This window comes from Acartia tonsa, chromosome 14 (genome assembly GCF_053477335.1).
Source record: "Acartia tonsa isolate MP-2025a chromosome 14, ASM5347733v1, whole genome shotgun sequence".
NCBI classification, from domain to species: Eukaryota; Metazoa; Arthropoda; class Copepoda; order Calanoida; family Acartiidae; genus Acartia; species Acartia tonsa.
In genome coordinates, this window is record NC_137273.1 from 132,777 (window position 1) to 152,186 (window position 19,410).

Genomic DNA, 19,410 nt, shown 5'->3' on the forward strand with positions numbered 1-19,410 from the left:
AGGAATGCCTCAGCAGATGTGTCTAGGTCTGCTTTCATGACCTCAGCTGGGATGTTATCAGGTCCAGCGGCCTTGTTATTTTTCAAACTTTTTATGGCCTCTTTGATTTCCAATAGATTTGGCGCTCGACAGTCAATGTCAAGTGCATCTGAGGGTGGAATCTCATTTTGTTCCTCTGGAACTGGAAGATTCATCCTTGTCCCTGATGTGTGATCCTGATTTGTGTACTTTACCTGCAATGCTCTTAGTAATCTCATAGACATCTTTTATTCTATTTTGATTAGCAGCATTTTCTGCTTGCAAGGCAAGGTTTTCCAAGTGTTCTTTTTTGTCAATTCTGACACTTTTTTGGATTTCTTCCTGGGGTTAGGCTTTGTGTCCTGCTTTTTAAATCTAAGCCGAACTTTAGAAGATAGAAGATAATGGTCTGAATTAACATCAGGTCCTCTTTCAACCCTGACATCAAGGAGAGAACCTTTAAAGCGTCTAGATATACATATGTGGTCTATCTGGTTAAAGGTTCTTTGATCTGGTGATCTCCAGGTGGCAGTATGAGTCTTTTTGTGTTTAAAGATGGTTCCACCAATGACAAGTTTGTTTTCAGTACAAAAACTTACAAGTCTATCACCATTGTCATTTCCCTTGCCATTACTTAAGCCTATGCCATATCTGCCCATGACTTCTTCTAAATTCTCATTATTACTCCCCACTTGAGCATTGAAATCGCCTAGGAGCATGGTCAGATCCTTTTCTTTATGACCATTTTTAAATACAGAGTCAAGCTGGTCATAAAATTCGTTTTTGACCTCTGTAACTGCTTGTTCTGTAGGAAATCGATAGAACGATTCTATCATTCCTAAGTTAACGAAAAAAACTATCCGTTCTGGACGGACTGACCGACGCTAATTAGAGAAAAGCTTCGCTTTTAATAAGCATAGAAAAGCTTAAAACAAGCTAGGTACAACTTTTGTAAAAAACAAATTTTACGCGCATGTCTCTTTTTAAGGTTAGCATTGCGTAGCCACCAGGAATATGAAGGGATAAGACAATGGCCCTTACATCCGCAATGATGTTACACAAAATTGCCCCTTCTGTAGATTACAATAAATGTTTGTAACGTTGGGACACCTTAATCTACCAACCAATAAAAATTCAATAAAAGTTGTTCAGCTATCGAATAAGAAAACGTTAATATAAAACTTTGGGGACTAGTGTAATAAACAGCCCCTCTCTCTCTGGTTGCGTAGCCACTCTACATATAAAAATGATGTAAATACCTCTAATTCTCCTCTATAGTCTTTCTTATTTTGTCCAGGCTTACATTTCAACTCATAACTCCTAAATTAAATATTAATAATTAGTATTTTTTATGTTTTTAAATAAGGTTTCTCATTTATTGGCTTAAAAACTTTGGGTACTTTCAATAAATTTGGGATCAATTTATCATCCATTGTCTTATCCCTTGAGATCAATGCAAAACTAGCTAGGAAAGGAGGGTAAATTGGAATGTAAATTACACTAGTACCCAATGTTTTATAATCACTATTTCTTTAGGCTCTTTCCTTAAATCTTGATAGATTGATTCAAACTACTAGTTTTACCATAGTTTTAATCTATATCTGTGGTAATTTTGTTTATCATCAAAATGGGATGTACATCAATTTATCGTCCATTGTCTTATCCCTTTAGATCTCTGTACTAAAAAATCACACGCTACAAAGTTTTTGTTTAGGTTGACAAAAAAATTGAAGAGAAAATTAGCTGGGCCCATTTTATTGTCAAGAGAGCGACATTGCTTTTTCTTTCAGAAAGTTGAAAAGTTTCATTTTACTAAAATATTGTTTTAACAAGGTTGATTACATCCATAAGTGCAATCATTTTTCTTTTTTAACTATAGAATTTTGAATAATCACTGTTATGTTGACCATAGAATTTAGGCCCTTGTGGCCAAAAGATAACCATACATTTATAATACAAAGTATTACGATGGCTGTTGTCTGTCTGCCTGTCCGTCTGTCTGTCTTAAAGTTTAATATCTCAGTAACCACTAAAACAATTGGGCTCTACTCTTCAGGGAATATACCTACTGGTCCTGAGATGGTTTTAAGCTATTTTCTTGGGGGGTGGGAAACCCACAACCTCCAAAAAAATGAAAAATACCCCCCCCAAAAAAAAAATTTAAAGCTAAATAACACAAAAAGATAAAACCTCTAGGGGCACAGCCCCTAGAGTCTAGGGGGAAGCCAATAGTATATTATATTTTATAAATACATATATTATAACATTTCGCTTTCATCTATAATACTATGTAAAATGATGTCTATCTGTCTGAGGCTTAAGTTCTTAGTAACTGTTATAACAATTGGAATCTACTACTAAGGGTATATAACTATCAGTCAAAGCATAGTTTTAACCCTTAACGGTGGGGGGGGGGGGCGTTGAACGCCCCTCCATCCGGTTTTTTTCTATCTCATTTTCTGTGTGTGAAAGATAAAGAGCCCAAACTGCGTGACTTTTTAAGTTTGGGTATGACACATAACTGAGAGTTGGAATTTTTTGAATATCTCCATCCTAGCGGGCACAGGATGCCAGCAAACCTGGCAGGGTCATCCAAGTAAAGAGCAAAAATATTTTTTTGACTTAAACAAAGCATTTTATCTTGCCAAAATACTAAAATATCCTCTAGTAGTACATCCTCATATGAAATACAGGTGTTCAAGTCAATTTCAGGTTCCAGGTATGATCCTGCAGGTCCTGATCCTCCAGGTCTCCAGAAATCTTTAAAAGGCTCCTGTGGCCTCAATTTTTGACTTAGAGACTTCAAATTTTAAACTGTTCTTACATGTCTACATGACGTTTTAAAATTTCATAAAGATCCGCCGCCGTTTTCCCGCCGACTGCCGACTGCGGCGGCTGGCAGCTGCCAAGTACAGCTGCGGCCGCTAAAATTTATGATTTGACATTTTAAATATAAAATTTACATAAAGATAAACATTTTCTGCAAAAAAAATGTTTTTCTAGCTTAAAAAATAAGAAAACTACAGCCGTTTGAAATTTTTAAGTAAAAAAGGACCTAAAAACAAAGGTTGTTAAATAAAAGGGTGAAGGAAGCGAAAATTGACTTTGACTTAATTAGGTCGGAAATTCATCATAACACAGGGGACTTGTACAAAAAATTTTAGCCCTCTAGCTCTAATAGGAACTGAGATAATATAGGGGAGCGTTGAACGCCCCCCCCCCCCCCCCCCCCGACTGATTAAGGTGCGGCAAAGGGCCCGACAGTTAAGGGTTAAGATATTTTATTAAGGGGGGGGGGGGACACCCTCCCACCATAAAAAAGGCTTTCACCAATTTAAAAAAAAATAAAATATATGTAGGAAGGAACCCCACCCACTAATGAAGACTATCCCAACACCTCTTGAGACAAAACCACTAGTAAAAGTATAAAATAGTAAAATAAACATTTTTATTCTGTGAACTTTTGATCTGTCTTTGTAAAATTTGTGTAATTATTTTATTTAACACTACCAGGGCAACACAAATTTCTTGGCTTTTTTTCCCAGGGAGGGAGGGGACATTGGGCTATTTATTACATTAGTCCCCAAAGTTTTTTTATTCGTTGGCTTAACAACTTTGATTGGTTGGTTTATTAAGTTAAGTATCCAAACGTTTCAACTACTAACTGTAATCTACAGAAGGGGTAATTTTGTGTATCATCATTGGGGATGTACATCAATTTATTAGCCAATGTCTTATCCCTTTAGATCAATGGATTTTCCCCTTGTTTTAACAAGCAGAAACAGAAATGAATGTTCTATAATATACTAAAGTAACACTATGTTTTTCTGTCTGTATATTTAGTAAAATCTCATACAATGCTTGGTCGATGACAAATTAGTTTTTGGTTCAGGACAGGTTTTAGGCCATTATTACTAAACAACAAGATTACTAATTTTAAATATGATCATCATTGATATAAATTTTAAAAATCATACGGAGAGGGATCACAAAATGGTCCCCAAAGTTTAAAAAAATAAAACTTTGGGTACTTATTCTAAATCTTGATTCGTTCGTTCCAACTAGCACTGGACAAACCAATAATTTTATTCTACAAAAGGAGTAATTTTGTGTATCATCATTGGGTAGGCAAACCAATTTATCATCTATTGTTTTATCCCTGGAAACTATAAAAATTAACTACTTATTAGAATAACGTTCTAAATCCTCAAAATAAAATTTGTTTGTGAAAAACTCATTTTCATCTTTTAATTTCCTTGAGAGCTTTTGTGTATTACTTTTGCTTTTCTTTAAGGGATGGAGTGGACATTGGACTGTAAATTACACTAGTACCCAAAGTTTTATGACAACGTTGTCTTATGTATTGAGTCATTGAATTTTGTTTGGTTGGTTTTAAAACTATGAGCATCCAAATTTTTAACAATTTTAATGAGTTTGGTCTACAGAAGTATTATTTTTGTTTATAATCATTGCGTATGTAATTTAATACATTGCATAAGTGACAGCCTGACAGACTGAAGGACGGACAGAAAAAGTAAATTATAGAGTAACTCTGAACTGATATTCATAAAAAGTTTAGTTTCTAAAATAAAATGCTAAAAGATTGTAAGATTAAAAATGTAAATCTTAAAAATTTAATCCTCTATCTAAAGATTAATTCATATTCGTTTGTTATATAATTCTTATTATAAACAAGGATAACAACATCCATAAGTGGCCAAGCACGAAAAAATCGGACCATAAACACCAAAGATAAGGTTAAATATGTAGAAAATATTAAAAATAGCCAAAAACCTGCCAATAGGCAGTCCGAACGCCATGGATGTTGAATAATTATGCTGTATCTTTTGTAGGAGTCGAGAAAATCTCTTTCTGGTATTCATTCGAATCCGGTGGATAGGAACCGGTTCTTATCCATACGAAAAAAACTATGTCTAACATCGTATAATATCCAGTTTTCTACGAATATATAAAATGTACAATCATAAGATTAAAACCAGTTTTTTTAGCCCGTGGGTTCGGCAACTCGGGTCTAAGAAAACTGGTTTTGATCTTATAATTGTTGTACATTCTATATCCGCGAAAAGCTGTTTATAATACGATGCGAGAAATAACTATTATTTGTTAGCTCAAAACATGTCCTCAAAATTCGTATTTTTAACACCAGCAATAAGTTTTGTCTAAGGATGCAATATCCTTCCGTAGCTATAGCATTCCATGCACACATATCCTAAATGCTTTTTTCCTGTAGTAATAATCAAGGATTTAAAGGGATAAAACAATGGCTGATAATTGATTTACATCCCCAATAATGAAACACAAAATTACCCCTCCTGGGTGATTACAATTATTTAATGAATCAACCATTCGAAATTCAATAAAAGTCGCCAAAATTTTTAGGCTAAAGAATAAGAAAACGTTATTATAAAACTTTGGGGACTAGTGCCCAATGTCCCCTCCCTCCCTCTGTAATATAACATTTGGATTTAGCATTTTACTTTGAACATCCATTGGTTGGTAACTCTTCATTTAAGCAAAAAAAATAGAATACCATAATATAAGCAGTAAAAACTTTTGGTGCTTTCTAACAAAGTACCTGTTCAGCAATGAACCCCTCCCCCCCTACTTAAAAAAAATAAACTGAAATTAGGAATGGTAGTTTTTCCCATGCGGGGCAAACCAGAATTTACTATAACATAACCTAACCAAATCTGACCTAGAGTAATAAACAAATTAATAAAAGACGTCCACCCTTATTTTCAATTTTATTAAAAAAAAAGGGGGGAGGGTTTCCTTGCTAAATGTGGTACTTTGTGTGAAAGTGCCTATTGCATATCAGTCCATCAGTTAGCATGATCTTAATATACAAAAATAGACATATAAACATCATGTTACTTTTATAAAAAAGATTAGTTCTACAATAACTGAAGGAACACTTTGAAGATGTTTGCAGTTTTATGGCGGAAGGCTGAGTGTGCTGATTTGTTATGTGCATGCTTGTTAATATCCATGGAGAGATTGGACATTGGGCTGTTTATTACACTAGTCCCCAAAGTTTTATAATAACATTTATTATTCGTTAGCTATCAACTTTATTACATTTTGATTGGTTGGTTCATTATGTTAAGTGTTCAAAAATTTCAACCACTGATCTACAGAATCAAGAGGGTGTAAATTTGAGTATTTATATGTATTTGGGATGTACATTGGATAATATCTTCAGGGAAAATGGATAAATAGGAAGTCTATGTGTGTGTGTGTGTGTGTGATGAATTTTTATGCTTTGCTATGAAATAGGGAAGAGTGTTTAACCTATTTTTCTTTGTAAAATGCTAGTGGTTCGTCCAAATCCTCTAGGTTGGGAGGTTGAATAAATAGCTGAAAACCATTATACGACATTTATAAAGCTTCCTAGAAAAATACAATCAATTTGGACAAATATTTTCCGAGATCTTTAGCTTCAGATGCTGTTAAAATGTACTGTAAACCCAAAGCTGCACTCTGGTTGGTGAAGAATAATGGATGCTACTCCTGATTGGTTGAAACATTAAACAGCCTCATCTCTTATTGGTCATTAATCATTTACAATACTCAAGCTGCAATTTGATTGGTAGAAAAGAGATAGAGAGAGAGAGTAACGCTGCTTCTGATTGGTTGATAGTACAAAACAATATTATTTCAATTCTGATTGGTTAATTTTCAACAAATTGAATATTTTATGCTATTTAATGCAATAATATGATAGTATATGATGATACTTGACAAGGAATACACAAAGGAAGCAATATAATGGATTTAAAACCTAAACAATGTAGTTATAGGGTTGTAAGGAACGTTAAACAATCATTTTAGAAAATTATACTGATATGAAAGGGAGAATTTTCATCTTACATAAAAGTAAAAGAATAGAGGGGGTATGAGCTATTTGTAACTCTGCCCACAGGAAAAGGACCCTGTCCTGATATTATATTGGATATCAACTAATAGTGTCGGAAATATAAAGAACAGAAAGAAATTTTCTAGCAAACAAAGAGATTTTTACCGCTAAGGCCAGATATTTGTCTGGATTATACATCTATACTTATACATTTATTCATATCCCAAAGGTTTTGCAAAATGTTTGTAAAATTATAAATCTTTTGATGACTTATCCTTCAAGTCCGGGTTTTCAAGAGGACTTCTGGTATTTAGTATAGGCAGATGCATTCAGGGGTTTACATAAAGATTCTAAATAATAAGAATTTAAGACGAAAAATATTTCTAACCACTCCGAAAGTCTTCTTTTTATTTTAAAATCCGGATATAACTTTTAGGACATATTTTTTACTTTTTACTCAGCCTCTCTAAAATGATATAAAATACAGTGTGTTTTTTTTATGAGAACTTTTTTGAAAGCAATTTTATCCCACTTATAGTTATCAGAATTTAATGATTAATAGCTTATTTTCTTCATTTTTTAATGCAATTAATAGAACACCAAAAAAATATTTCAGTTTTGTTTTAAAAAATACAATAAAATCTAAAATTCAAAACTTAGGTGTCAACATCTTAAAATGGTTTTAGCGCATTTTACTTATGCCTAAATCTTCTACCCTTTGCAAGAAAAAAATTGGATTTTCTGTAGTCGACTTTGGGGGGCCAGTACTCCCTCCCTAGTTGAGATATGACCTTCAAACTTTCACATGTTCTAGTACATGTCCCTAATAGCTCTATATCTCAACTTTGAAGTGTTTAGCAGCCATTCTTGCAAAAGGTTGAATATTTGAGCATAAGAAAAATGCGCTTAAACCATTTTTAGATGTTGACACCTAAGTTTTGAATTTTAGATTTTACTGTACTTTTTGAATAAAAACTGAAATATTTTTTTGGTGTTCAAATAATTGCATTAAAAAACGAAGAAAATAAGCCCTTAATCATTAAATTCTGATAACTATAAGTGGGGTAAAATTGCTTTCAAAAAAGTTCTCATAAAAAAAACACACTGTATATATATATAAATATATATATATCTTTAAAGTCTCATTTAATAAAATCTTAACTGTAACTTGTGTTCTATTTTACTAATAAAAAATTATATTCCATGAATAAATCAGAGCTGGATCTTTAAATCGTTTTTATGGTGCGCTGAATCGGGGCGATTCAAAGGTGAACCGTAGGTGCGCAGATGGTGAGCCACAGCGCACCTATAATACATTGATTTTTAAAAGATTTTCGGCGCGGTGTTGTTAAATCGCTTGCGCACTCACTAAAATATCGATCCGTGCCAGTACAACTTTATTACTTAAAGGACGCCAGCAAGAAATACCACGCTTTAACTACTGAAAGAATGCCACAAGTAGACCCAATACCCCTAATTTAAAGCCTTGAGCTTCAATAACAAAAAAGTTCTAGGCATTTCAAAATAGCATTTCATGTACAATGAAAATTTTGAAAGATTTACAATGCTAATAAATAAAAAAAACAATATTTAATTACGTTGCCTAGACATAAAATTATAACCTTATCTTTGTCAGAAATTTAGATTGCCAGTAACTGATTACATATTTACAATAAAAACACCACATTTCATAGTCAAAATCTATGAAAAAAATTCGATTTAAATTGCATTTGTGAACGAAAATCATAGCGGAAACAAAGGGGAAAACTAAAACAAGCTCAGCTGTGATTGGTTGCTTAGCTGATTCAGCCTTCTGATTGGCTACAGTACACTCGGGACAACACAAGTTAAACTTAATTTTTTTTAATGATTTTGACTATAAAAATGGGTATTTTTATTGTAAAAATATAATTAGTTACTGGCAACCGAAATTTATGGCAAAGCTAAGCTTATAATTTTGTTTCTAGGCCACGTAAATGAACTTCAAAATTTCTAACATTAGCATTGATATTCTTTCAAAATTTTCATTGTACATAAAATGTCATTTTAAAATGCCTAGAACTTTTTTGTTATAGAAGCTGAAGGCTTCAAATTTGGGGTATTGGGTCTACTTGTGGCAGTCTTTCAGCAGTTAAAGCGTGGTATTTCTTGCAGGCTTCCTTTAAGCAGTGTTAGTAAGGTATTTTATATAAAATGCCGTGTCAGTATGGTATTTTATATAAAACATTAATATATAATTTATTTTAAAAATAACTATAAAAATGTTTTCACGATAGTTTTGCAATAAAATATTAAAGTAATTAAAAAAAATATTTATTTATTAAATAAATCACCCCGATTTGGTTTGGCAATGCCACTCGGTGAGTGGCATTGCCGCGCCAGTACCGCGCAACTGGGCGCGCCCATGCAAATTCGATTTAAAGATTGGTGTTTAATAATTTGATGGCGCGCTGAATGAATCGCTCCGGTTTAGATCACCTATAAACGATTTAAAGATCAAGCTCAGAACAACATAGGTTGTGTTTCTATCTATAGATCATTATAAACTTTATTTTAAATTTAAAGCTCTGGTCAAATTATTCGCTTTATCAATTTAGTTTAAAATGTCTCTGAATGCAACAACAAAAAGTTATATTATATAACATCCTTTACCAGAGTTGTTAAGGGATAAGACAATGATTTTTAAAAAAAAATAACCCTTCTGTAAATAAAGATTATTCGTTGAGAAGCTTGAAAACTTCTTTTTTTTAAATCCAAATCAATATCTCCTCCTTTTTGTCCTCTAGATAAATATGTCTAAAAGCACAAAGCATGACAGGCGGACCAATGGACCAACTAGTCTTTCATTTTAAATAGTAGCCAAGAAGTCTAAAGCCACCTTCAAAAGCATAACTGAATTCTGAAGTCATTTTCGAGCTTTTTCACTATAAACAAAAAAACTTATTACTTTATATATTAGGATATATTAGGATGATAGGATAATATGATACATGATATATATTTTATATTCATTTGTGTATAATTGTGTCTGTGCTACGCTACTTATGGATATAATGCTCCTTGTTCTATGCTATGAATATTCTATATACACGCCATACACTTATTTTTATCTGAATTGGGACAGATATTCTAAAAAACAAATGGCAGAACAGGGTAAACAAAGGAAGTGCTGTAAAGTGTCATGTGTGACGTCATAAAAATACGTCTAAAAAGGAGAGGTGAGAGAAGGAGTGGAAAAGGAAACCCGTAAAAAAAGAGATAAATTTAGACGTATTTTTATGACGTCACACATGACACTTTCCAGCGAAAAAAGTAGAATTAACGAATTTACAGGAAACCCGCGGCATTAGCTTAAATATGTGTCTACTTGCTGTCGTGGAGGTGTCGGGTTTGAGCCTGGTCCACACTGTGTCATACTAGAGATGTTAAAATTATACCTACTGCTGCTATGTATAGCATATGATAGTAATAGTGAGAGCAGGAGGATTTCAAGACAAAGGTCGTACAATGAAAGGGTTTGTTTTCTGTTACTTCCCCTAATATGCTATAGAAATATTGCACCCCATTACAAGCGAACGATGCCAACAGACAGATAAATAGACAATTAAACGTATGAAGTAGCTTCGCTACTAAAAACTTTAAAATATTAATTATCTTTTTCTTTTGATTATATTATAAGTAAGACAACAAAATTTATTCCAGCATGAAAAATTATGTAAATATTTTAATAGATAAGTGAAATGAAAACAAACAAAATAAAAACTGCATTTTATAATTATATTTATAGTTGTTTAACGTATCGTATTATAGACAGCTTTCCGCAGATATCAAAATGAAAAAATTATAAGATGAAACTCAATCTTAGAGGAAAACAAAAAAAACTTTACTTTGTAAAATGGGATTAAACATTAAACAATAAATCAAGAAAGACAAACAAATACAAATATAATAGTTATAGAGATGCTACCCGCTTAGAAATATTGTGTGTCATAGAGACCTTTTATGTTCGCAGGGATTTAAAGGGATAAGACAATGGTCGATGAATTAATGTACATCCCCAATGATGATGCACAAAAATACCCTTTTTGTAGATAACAATTAGTGGTTAAACATTTAGTCACTCAATAAAGTTGTTAAGCAAACGAATAAAAAAACTTCATTACAAATTTTTGGGGACTAGTGTAATAAACAGTCCAATGTCTCCTCCCTCCCTGCTATGTTCGTGACTCATAATACAAACAAGGATGACAGCATCCATTAACAATATATACTCATAAGACAATTACTTTTTTATAACTGTAATTTTTATTTTTTGTTAGTGCTTTTATGTAAAGACTGCACGCTAGCATCTAGGGATAAGAAAGGCAGAAAAATAGCCTACATCACAAGATCTAAGTAAATCTTCTTTAAAAACTAAAATACTAAATTTTAAGCTCAAGACAGAAAAATCCTTACTACCTTATATTATACTAGCATCTGAGAGTTCTGTATTCAAAGGAGTAAGGAAAGTAGAAGAATATAATAGCCTAAAACCAAAATTATATATGTATAAAAATCAATTAGCCTAAAACCATCCAGAGACCTATAAAAGCTTACATAAAGATAACTTAATTGGTTCAGTAGTTATCGAAATCTTAAGCTACAGACAAAAAAAAACTACTACTTTTAAAACTAGGATGTCTAATTTTCTTTAAGGCAGTGAGTTTCTACTGAAAGATCTCACTAACCGCTAGACCAATATAGCTCTTCTTTACAATGAAAGCTTATCTTAGATCCAGAAAATATTTGGGGAGGGTACTTCAACCCTCTCGTGAGAATTCACCTGAACCCCCGAATTAAAAAAAACTGCAATTGCAATTGAGGAGTTTCGACTTCTCCCTCTCCCCCTCAAGTGACTCTAGAGGCGTAGTTTAGGGGCTTAGTCACTATATAGTAAGTTATATAGTAGCTTTTATCCTTCACTAACAATGCATTGTTACATATTATAATAGTTATTAAAAGCAAAGCTTTTCTACAATTAGTACAGTCCGTCTGTAACGGATAGCTCATAAAATGTTTCTTAAGATTCTTATAACAGTTAGGTATAACCACTACAGCGTAACAACTGTATAATTGTTAACAGAAAGTCTGTATGTTCATTATATACATGTTGTTTTCAAGTATATGATGATATTTTTACTAATTTTACTAAAAATTCTAAATGTTTTATCAAAGGTACTGTCACTATATAATTGTTTGTTTATATATGATATAGGGATCTTAGGGGATAAGACAATATACTATAAATTGATATACTTTTCCAATGATTATAAACTAAATTACCAATTGTGTTGATAAAATTATAAGTTGAAGTATGCACACTACTATGTTTTAAATAACCAATCATGATTTGAGCCAACAAATAAGATAAAACTTTGGGTACTATTTTATTTTACAGTCCAATGCCCCCCCCCCCCCCTACCTGTTTTCAGTCTAAATTTTTCGAACTTTGTTAATTTAAAGGATGTTGTCATCCTTGTTTTAATCAAGTCACCTTAGTTGTATTATATATACAGTATTAAGAGATTGATATTCAAACTATCCCTTTGTCGTTGGGTTTGGTTTCAGAGAGGGTGGAGACATTTGACTGTAATTTTAACTGGTACTCCCCAAAGTTTTATAAATATTTCTTCCCGAAGCTCTTAATAGTGCCTGTAAAAAATTATGTCATACAATACAAATGACCAATGATAGGCAAATACACAGACTAAATTACCAATGTCAGGCCAGTTTACATTTTAGTAGAGCAATTGTAGGTCAGTATAACGCCTATTTTATAGGCACTATAAACAGCCTCTTTCTCCACCTAATTGAGCTTAAACTTTTATTAAATTTTGATTGGGTTGTAAAAACTAGCAGCATCCAACTTATATACTAATAATTTTAATCCACAGAAGAGGTAATTTTGTTTATTATAATTGTGATGTATAATCCATTGTCTTATTCCTTTTAATTCCTGGGTTATGTTATTATACTTCTTATTTTAATCAAGGCGTCTTAGCTGAGACATAAAAAGATACTTTAACAAGGATGACAACATCCATAAAAGCGAAGCTTATCAAATAAACCGCCAAAATATCTTATACATGTTTAAAGTGGACATTTTACTACGCTTTCTAAATTGTATGTATTTAACGTTCTCAGAAATTATCCTGCAAAGTTTGAAATAGATAAGATGATTCTAACATGCCTAAATAATTGATACAAGTTATCCGCTACGAACGGATGTAAGATCTATTTTAATAATAGAATCATGTCAAAGATCCCAAACATTTTTACCAGGAATCTGAAGGGATAAGACAATGGCTGATAAATTGAAATATATCACCAATGATGATACACAAAATTAGTCCTTCTGTATATTACAATTAGTGGTTGAAGCTTTTGGACACTCAACTTAAAAATAAGACCAATCAAATTCAATAAAGGTCCCAGAGTTGTTATAATAACCTTATCATTGGAAAGTTTAAAAATTCCAAAATTTACTCCACCCCCTCGGGCCCTCCACCCCCCCAAAAAAAATATAAAAATTTTGAAAGACCTTGTAAATAAGAATCCCTAAGGCCTGAAGATAAATGTCACAAACGAAAATGGATATAATATACGAGGACATTATGACAGGGCAAATTTTGTCATCAATTTAGGTTGCTACAATAGTCTTCATTTACTGGTCAGTTAGTTCCTTCTCTAGGAGAGGATATAATGGGGTAAAAAGGGTGTATTGTTATATTAGCCAGCTGGAAGGACGATTTTATTAGAGTATGCGAAAATATGATGCAACATCCATGTAATTATATATCGACTGGCACCAACAAAGTGCATTTAAAACTCACGGATTTGGCTTTAAACATAAACTAATAATCAGGGATGCATGGATATAACAGTGGACGAAAATTAAATCTTCTACCCAAATTCTTCCTTAAAAAACCTGTTAATATTTGGGGGGAAATAAGGAATGTAGATTATAATAAATCATTGGAATTTACCATCCCTTTCTGATCAACAAATATATATGTTTTTCCAAAGGGATATAAAGGAATAAGACAATGACCGATATAAAGGTACATCCCCAATGATGATACACAAAATTAACCCTTCTATAGATTACAATTAATAGTTGAAACGTTTGGACAACCAATCAAAATTCAATAAAAGTCCCCAAAGTTGTTGAGCCAAGGAATATAAAAACGTTATTATAAAACTTTGGGGACAAGTGTATTAGCTCAATGTCCCCTCCCTCCCTGATATACATGTGTTAAATAAAAGAAATAAAATATAAATAATGAGGGGATTGGAATGACTCATAAAGAAACAAGAACATAAGTGTTTATGAGAGCGTTGCAAAAAAGCAAATGAAAATGTTTTCTTAAACGAAAACAAACAATAATTTTCTTTATCTTTTCATGTTTTTCAAGTAACTGTAACTTTGTACTTTTTATTAGGGGAAACTTATCTGAACTTATCCCTTCCAATCGTTTTTATATCTCGGATTTAAAAGTTTTCTTTAAATGGCAATAATAAATTTTTTTTAAAAGCATAGGTTTTAAAATTTTATTTTTTAACATGTTTTTTATGAAAACGTCTATTATTGAATAACTTTTATATATTGTATTTCAAAAAAATCAATCTTATGTCATCTGCGTAATTAAAATATCAATAATTAAAAAGGAAATACCGTAATTAATTATTAAAGATTAGGGATAAAGGAATGAAAACAAATATTTTCTTTTCTTAATTTCTTTGTTGATTCAAATTACAGCAATCACCTTCCACCTTCCTCCTTTCATAAAAAAAAACTTATTTCGAGCCCCTTCAAGCCGTAATCCTATGGGGGTACCAACCTTGCAGGTCTCTGCTAACCCTGCTAACATTACCTAACCTAAGCTTTCCTACAAAAATAAGAGAAACGTTAGTAGGGTAGAGCTTCTATAAGTAAGCTTTAAAAAGTTATCCTTTAAGCTTCGGATATTGAAAAGATCTCTAAATTAATCGCTTTCAACAAAAATCATTTTAAGTTTTAATCTTAGATAGATTTATATCTTAATTAGAATTCAAGCCATAATTTCAGTTACAATGGTGAAGTTTTTTGTTAGCAAAAAACAGATAAAGAAATTTTTTTTACTTTTATATATCTATCTGTTTATCTCTGAAAAAAAAACGCAGTAGGTAAAATATAATAGAATTATCTAAAACAATAAACTACAAATGGATATATAATTAATTGGATGTTGCACCAGATTTTCATGTACTCTAAAAAAATTATACTGCTAACTCCTAAAATAACGATACCCCCCCCCCCTCCATTCACCCCTTTAACCCCTTCTTCTTCCCTTCTACAAGAGGAACGAACTGACCATTAAATGAGGTCAATATTAGCAACCGTTACCCTGTCAATATATCCATATATACCATATCCATTAAACTACAAGTGAAGTAAAGATGTTCTTTCATAACCATCAATTTTAACATTTGGCAGAGTTTACTTTTTTAAGGGAGGGAGTGGACATTGGACTTTAAATCATACTTGTACCCAAAGTTTTTAAAATAAGTTCACTAATTCGTTGACCTAATGTATTAAAGTATTTTGTGGATTGTTTGAACCAACCAATCATTAATAAAAGTACTCAAAGTATTATAATAACGAACACGAGAATCGGTTTATAAAACTTTGTGTACCAGTAAAATTTACAGTTTACTGTACTCTCTTTCCCTCAGGAATCTAAAGGGATAAGACAATGGCCGATAAATTGATGGACATCCCCAATGATAAAACACAATATTAACCCTGCTGTAGATTAAAATTAGTGGTTGAATCGTTTGGACAATCAAACTTAATGAACCAACCAATCAAAATTCACTGAAGTTCACAAAGTCTAAAGCTAACGGATAAGAAAACGTAATTATAATACTTTGGGGACTGTTGTCATAAACAGCTCAATATATTTTATGTCCTTAAAAATCTCTACATAATCTTTATTTATTGGCTATTTTCTGTAATTTGGCATTATGGTGGGAAACTCCTTTTCCTATAGGGAGGCTAATTATATTTTATTAAGTTTGCTATTGTCAAATCAATTACGTTAATCAGATCTACCATCAAGGATCTAAAGGGATAAGACAATGGCCGATAAATTGATGTACATCCCCATTGATAATACACAAAATTACCCTTTTTCTATTGGGAGGATAATTATATTTTATTAAGTTTGCTATTGTCAAATCAATTACATTAATCAGATCTACCATCATGGATCTAAAGGGATAAGACAATGGTCGATAAATCAATGTACATCTTCAATAATATTATAGATGAAAATTATTGGTTTGGAACAAACCGATTAAAAACGTTGATATAAACTTTGGTAACCAGTGTAATTTACATTACAATGTAAGCCCTCCTTCCAAGAGCTTAAATCATTGATGATTTATGTACCAATATGGTATAATTAAGATGGTACAAGTCATGTTTTAATCATTAACAGAAAGTATGTACTATCATTTTAGACATGATAAATTTATCGAAATACTATTTATAAATTGATAATTCCTATGACAACAAGGCAAAATGTCAAATCATCTTTATAAACAATTTTTCTTACAATTAAATTGTTAATATGCGCATTTTATGGATGTTATTACTCTTGTTTTAATATTTGATCAGTAAGATTGTTTATTATTGCAACTTAACATTGTTATAAAACTTTGGGTACCAGTGTAATTTACTTTCCAATGTTCTCCCTCCCTCCTTGAGCTTAACTTAATGACGATTCATTTACCAAATAGGTACAATTTTCAAAGCACAGACGCAACTTATAATCATTACATAAATAAAACTGATAAATTTATCGATTTATTATTTAAGGATTGACAATTCCTTTGCCAACAAGGCAAAATGTTAAAAGCCAAGCCACTCTTTTATAGATGTTATCATCCTTGTTTATAATATATGCTCATTAAGCGAAGCATTTTTATAATCAAGTCCTAAAAATGTAAGTATGTCCTTTAGCATTCCTGTATTTAAGGAGTTTTTCAACAAATCTACTTAAATTTTGTTTCGACTTTTATACATTAATATTCTAATTATTCAGTTCTGACACTCTATAAGTGTTAATGTTCGTTTGTCCTACAGTTTCAGGGCTTCTCTTTTATTGATGTTATCATCCTTGTTTTAATATATCCTTATTTAGATTGTTTGTTATTGCAACTTGACATTGTTATAAAACTTTGGGTACCAGTGTAATTTACATTCCAATGTTCCCCCTACCTTCCTGAGCTTAACTTAATGAGGATTCATTTACCAATTAGGTAAATTTTCAAAGCACAGACGCAACAAATAATCATTACATAAATAAAACTGATAAATTTATCTTATTAATATTTAAGGAATGATAATTCCTATGACAACAAGGCAAAATGTTAAAAGCCAAGCCTCTCTTTTATGGATGTTATCTTCCTTGTTTATAATATATGCTCATTAAGATTATTTGTTATAACCGAAGCATCTTTATAATCAAGTCCTAAAAATGTAAGTATGTCCTTGAACATTATTCTGTATTTAAGGAGTTTTCAACAAATCTACTTAAATTTTGTCTCGACTTTTATACATTCATATTCTAATTATTCAGTTCTGACACTCCACAAGTGTTCATGTTTTGTTTCAGAGTTTCGCTTTTATGGATGATATCATCCTTGTTTATAATATATGCTCATTAAGATTATTTGTTATAAGCGAAGCATTTCTATAATCAAGTCCTAAAATTGTAAATATGTCCTTAAACATTATCCTTTATTTAAGGAGTTTTTCAACAAATCTACTTAAATTTTGTCTCGACTTTTATACATTCATATTCTAATTATTCAGTTCTGACACTCTTCAAGTGTTCATGTTTCGCTTCAGAGTTTCGCTTTTATAGATGTTATCACTCTTGTTTATAATATATGCTCATTAAGATTGTTTGTTATAACCGAAGCATCTTTATAATCAAGTCCTAAAAATGAAAGTGTGTCCTTAAAACATTATCCTGTATTTAAGGAGTTTTTCAACAAATCTACTTAAATTTTGTTTCGACTTTTATATTCTAATTATTCAAATCTGACACTCTACAAGTGTTAACGTTCGTTTGTCCTACCGTTTCAGAGTTTCGCTTTCATGTATGTTGTCATTCTTGTTTTTTAATATATGCTCATTAAGATTGTTTGTTATTGCAACTTTTTAAAATTTTGAACAATACAAAGTTTTATGATTTATATGGGAAAAATAATAAATCTACACTACTTTAATAATTAACAAGGAATGACAACATCTACATTAGCGAAGCTCTGAAACGGTAGGACAAACGAACATTAACTCTTGTAAAGTGTCAGAATTAATAAGTAGAAAATCAATTTGTTAGTCTAAACATAATTGTACATACTTTCTGGTAACGATTATAGAGTTGCTACGCTATTTAAATCATACCTAATTGTTATAAAAATCATCTTGCTAAGTTTGAAATTGATAGGACAGTTCTAACATGTATAAATTAACGGAAAGAATTATCCGTTACGGATAGACGGGCCTTTCCTAATTATAGAAAAGCTTCGCTTTTAACAAGGATTTGTATTCTAAAAGTCTGAATATTAGATGTAAACTCTCTTCTTTAGGGAGGTGTCCTCTCCATATAGTTTAGTCCATGCAGGGTTTCTCCACCCCCCAGAGATTTTATATTTATATTTATTTTTCTACAGAAGGGGTTAATCATAATTGGGGATGTAAATCGATGTCTCATCCTCTAAAATCATTCAAAAGGTGTGGGGGGGGGGGGGTTACTAGCCCCTTGCAAACTTCTAAATAGAAATTGTCTATCTGACCTTCTTCAAATTGTAATTTATATAATATAATAATCTATAGAAGGGATAATTTTGTAAATCACCATTGGGAATGTACATCAATTTATCTGCCATTGTCTTATTCCTTAAAATCCTTTACATACAGGGCCAATCAAAATCTATAAAAGTGGGGGAGGGGGGGGGGGGGACTAGGCCAATGACCACTTGTTAAAGGAAATTTTCTATCTGACCTTCTTCAAATTGTAATTATCTATATAATATAATAATCTATAATCATCTATTTTGTTAATCACCATTGGGGATTTACATACATTTATCATCCATTGTCTTATCCCTTAAGAGCCTTTACAGACAGGGACATATGGGTAAAAATGGAATTAGGGGTCAAGGACGTCCATGCTTTTTTTATTTGGGGGGGGGGAGTAAAAATAAAAAATGATAAATTTTAGGGTGCCTACGACATTCGGCCAAATTCATTTGAGGGGGGGGGTCATCACACCTTTACCACCCCTTAGACGGCCCTGAGGGGGGTTACTTGCCCTACGGAAACATCTAAAAGGAAATTGTCCATCTAGCTGACCTTCTTCAAATTGTAATTATCATAAATTTTTTTCAAGAAAACAATTGCAAAACAAATTTTTCATAAT

The 19,410-nt window shown here is 31.8% G+C and overlaps 1 protein-coding gene across 8 annotated transcripts in view; it reads right to left on the bottom strand.

Moving 5' to 3' along the window:
- Rip11 (Rab11 interacting protein) overlaps positions 1 to 19,410 on the bottom strand; it is a 93,370-nt gene that overhangs the window by 45,573 nt on the left and 28,387 nt on the right. For all 8 annotated transcript variants that reach the window (XM_080146781.1, XM_080146780.1, XM_080146779.1 and 5 more), the window contains exon 6: positions 1,278 to 1,338. In XM_080146781.1, the coding sequence (XP_080002907.1) occupies positions 1,278 to 1,338 (61 nt within the window). The remainder of the gene's footprint in view (positions 1 to 1,277; positions 1,339 to 19,410) is intronic.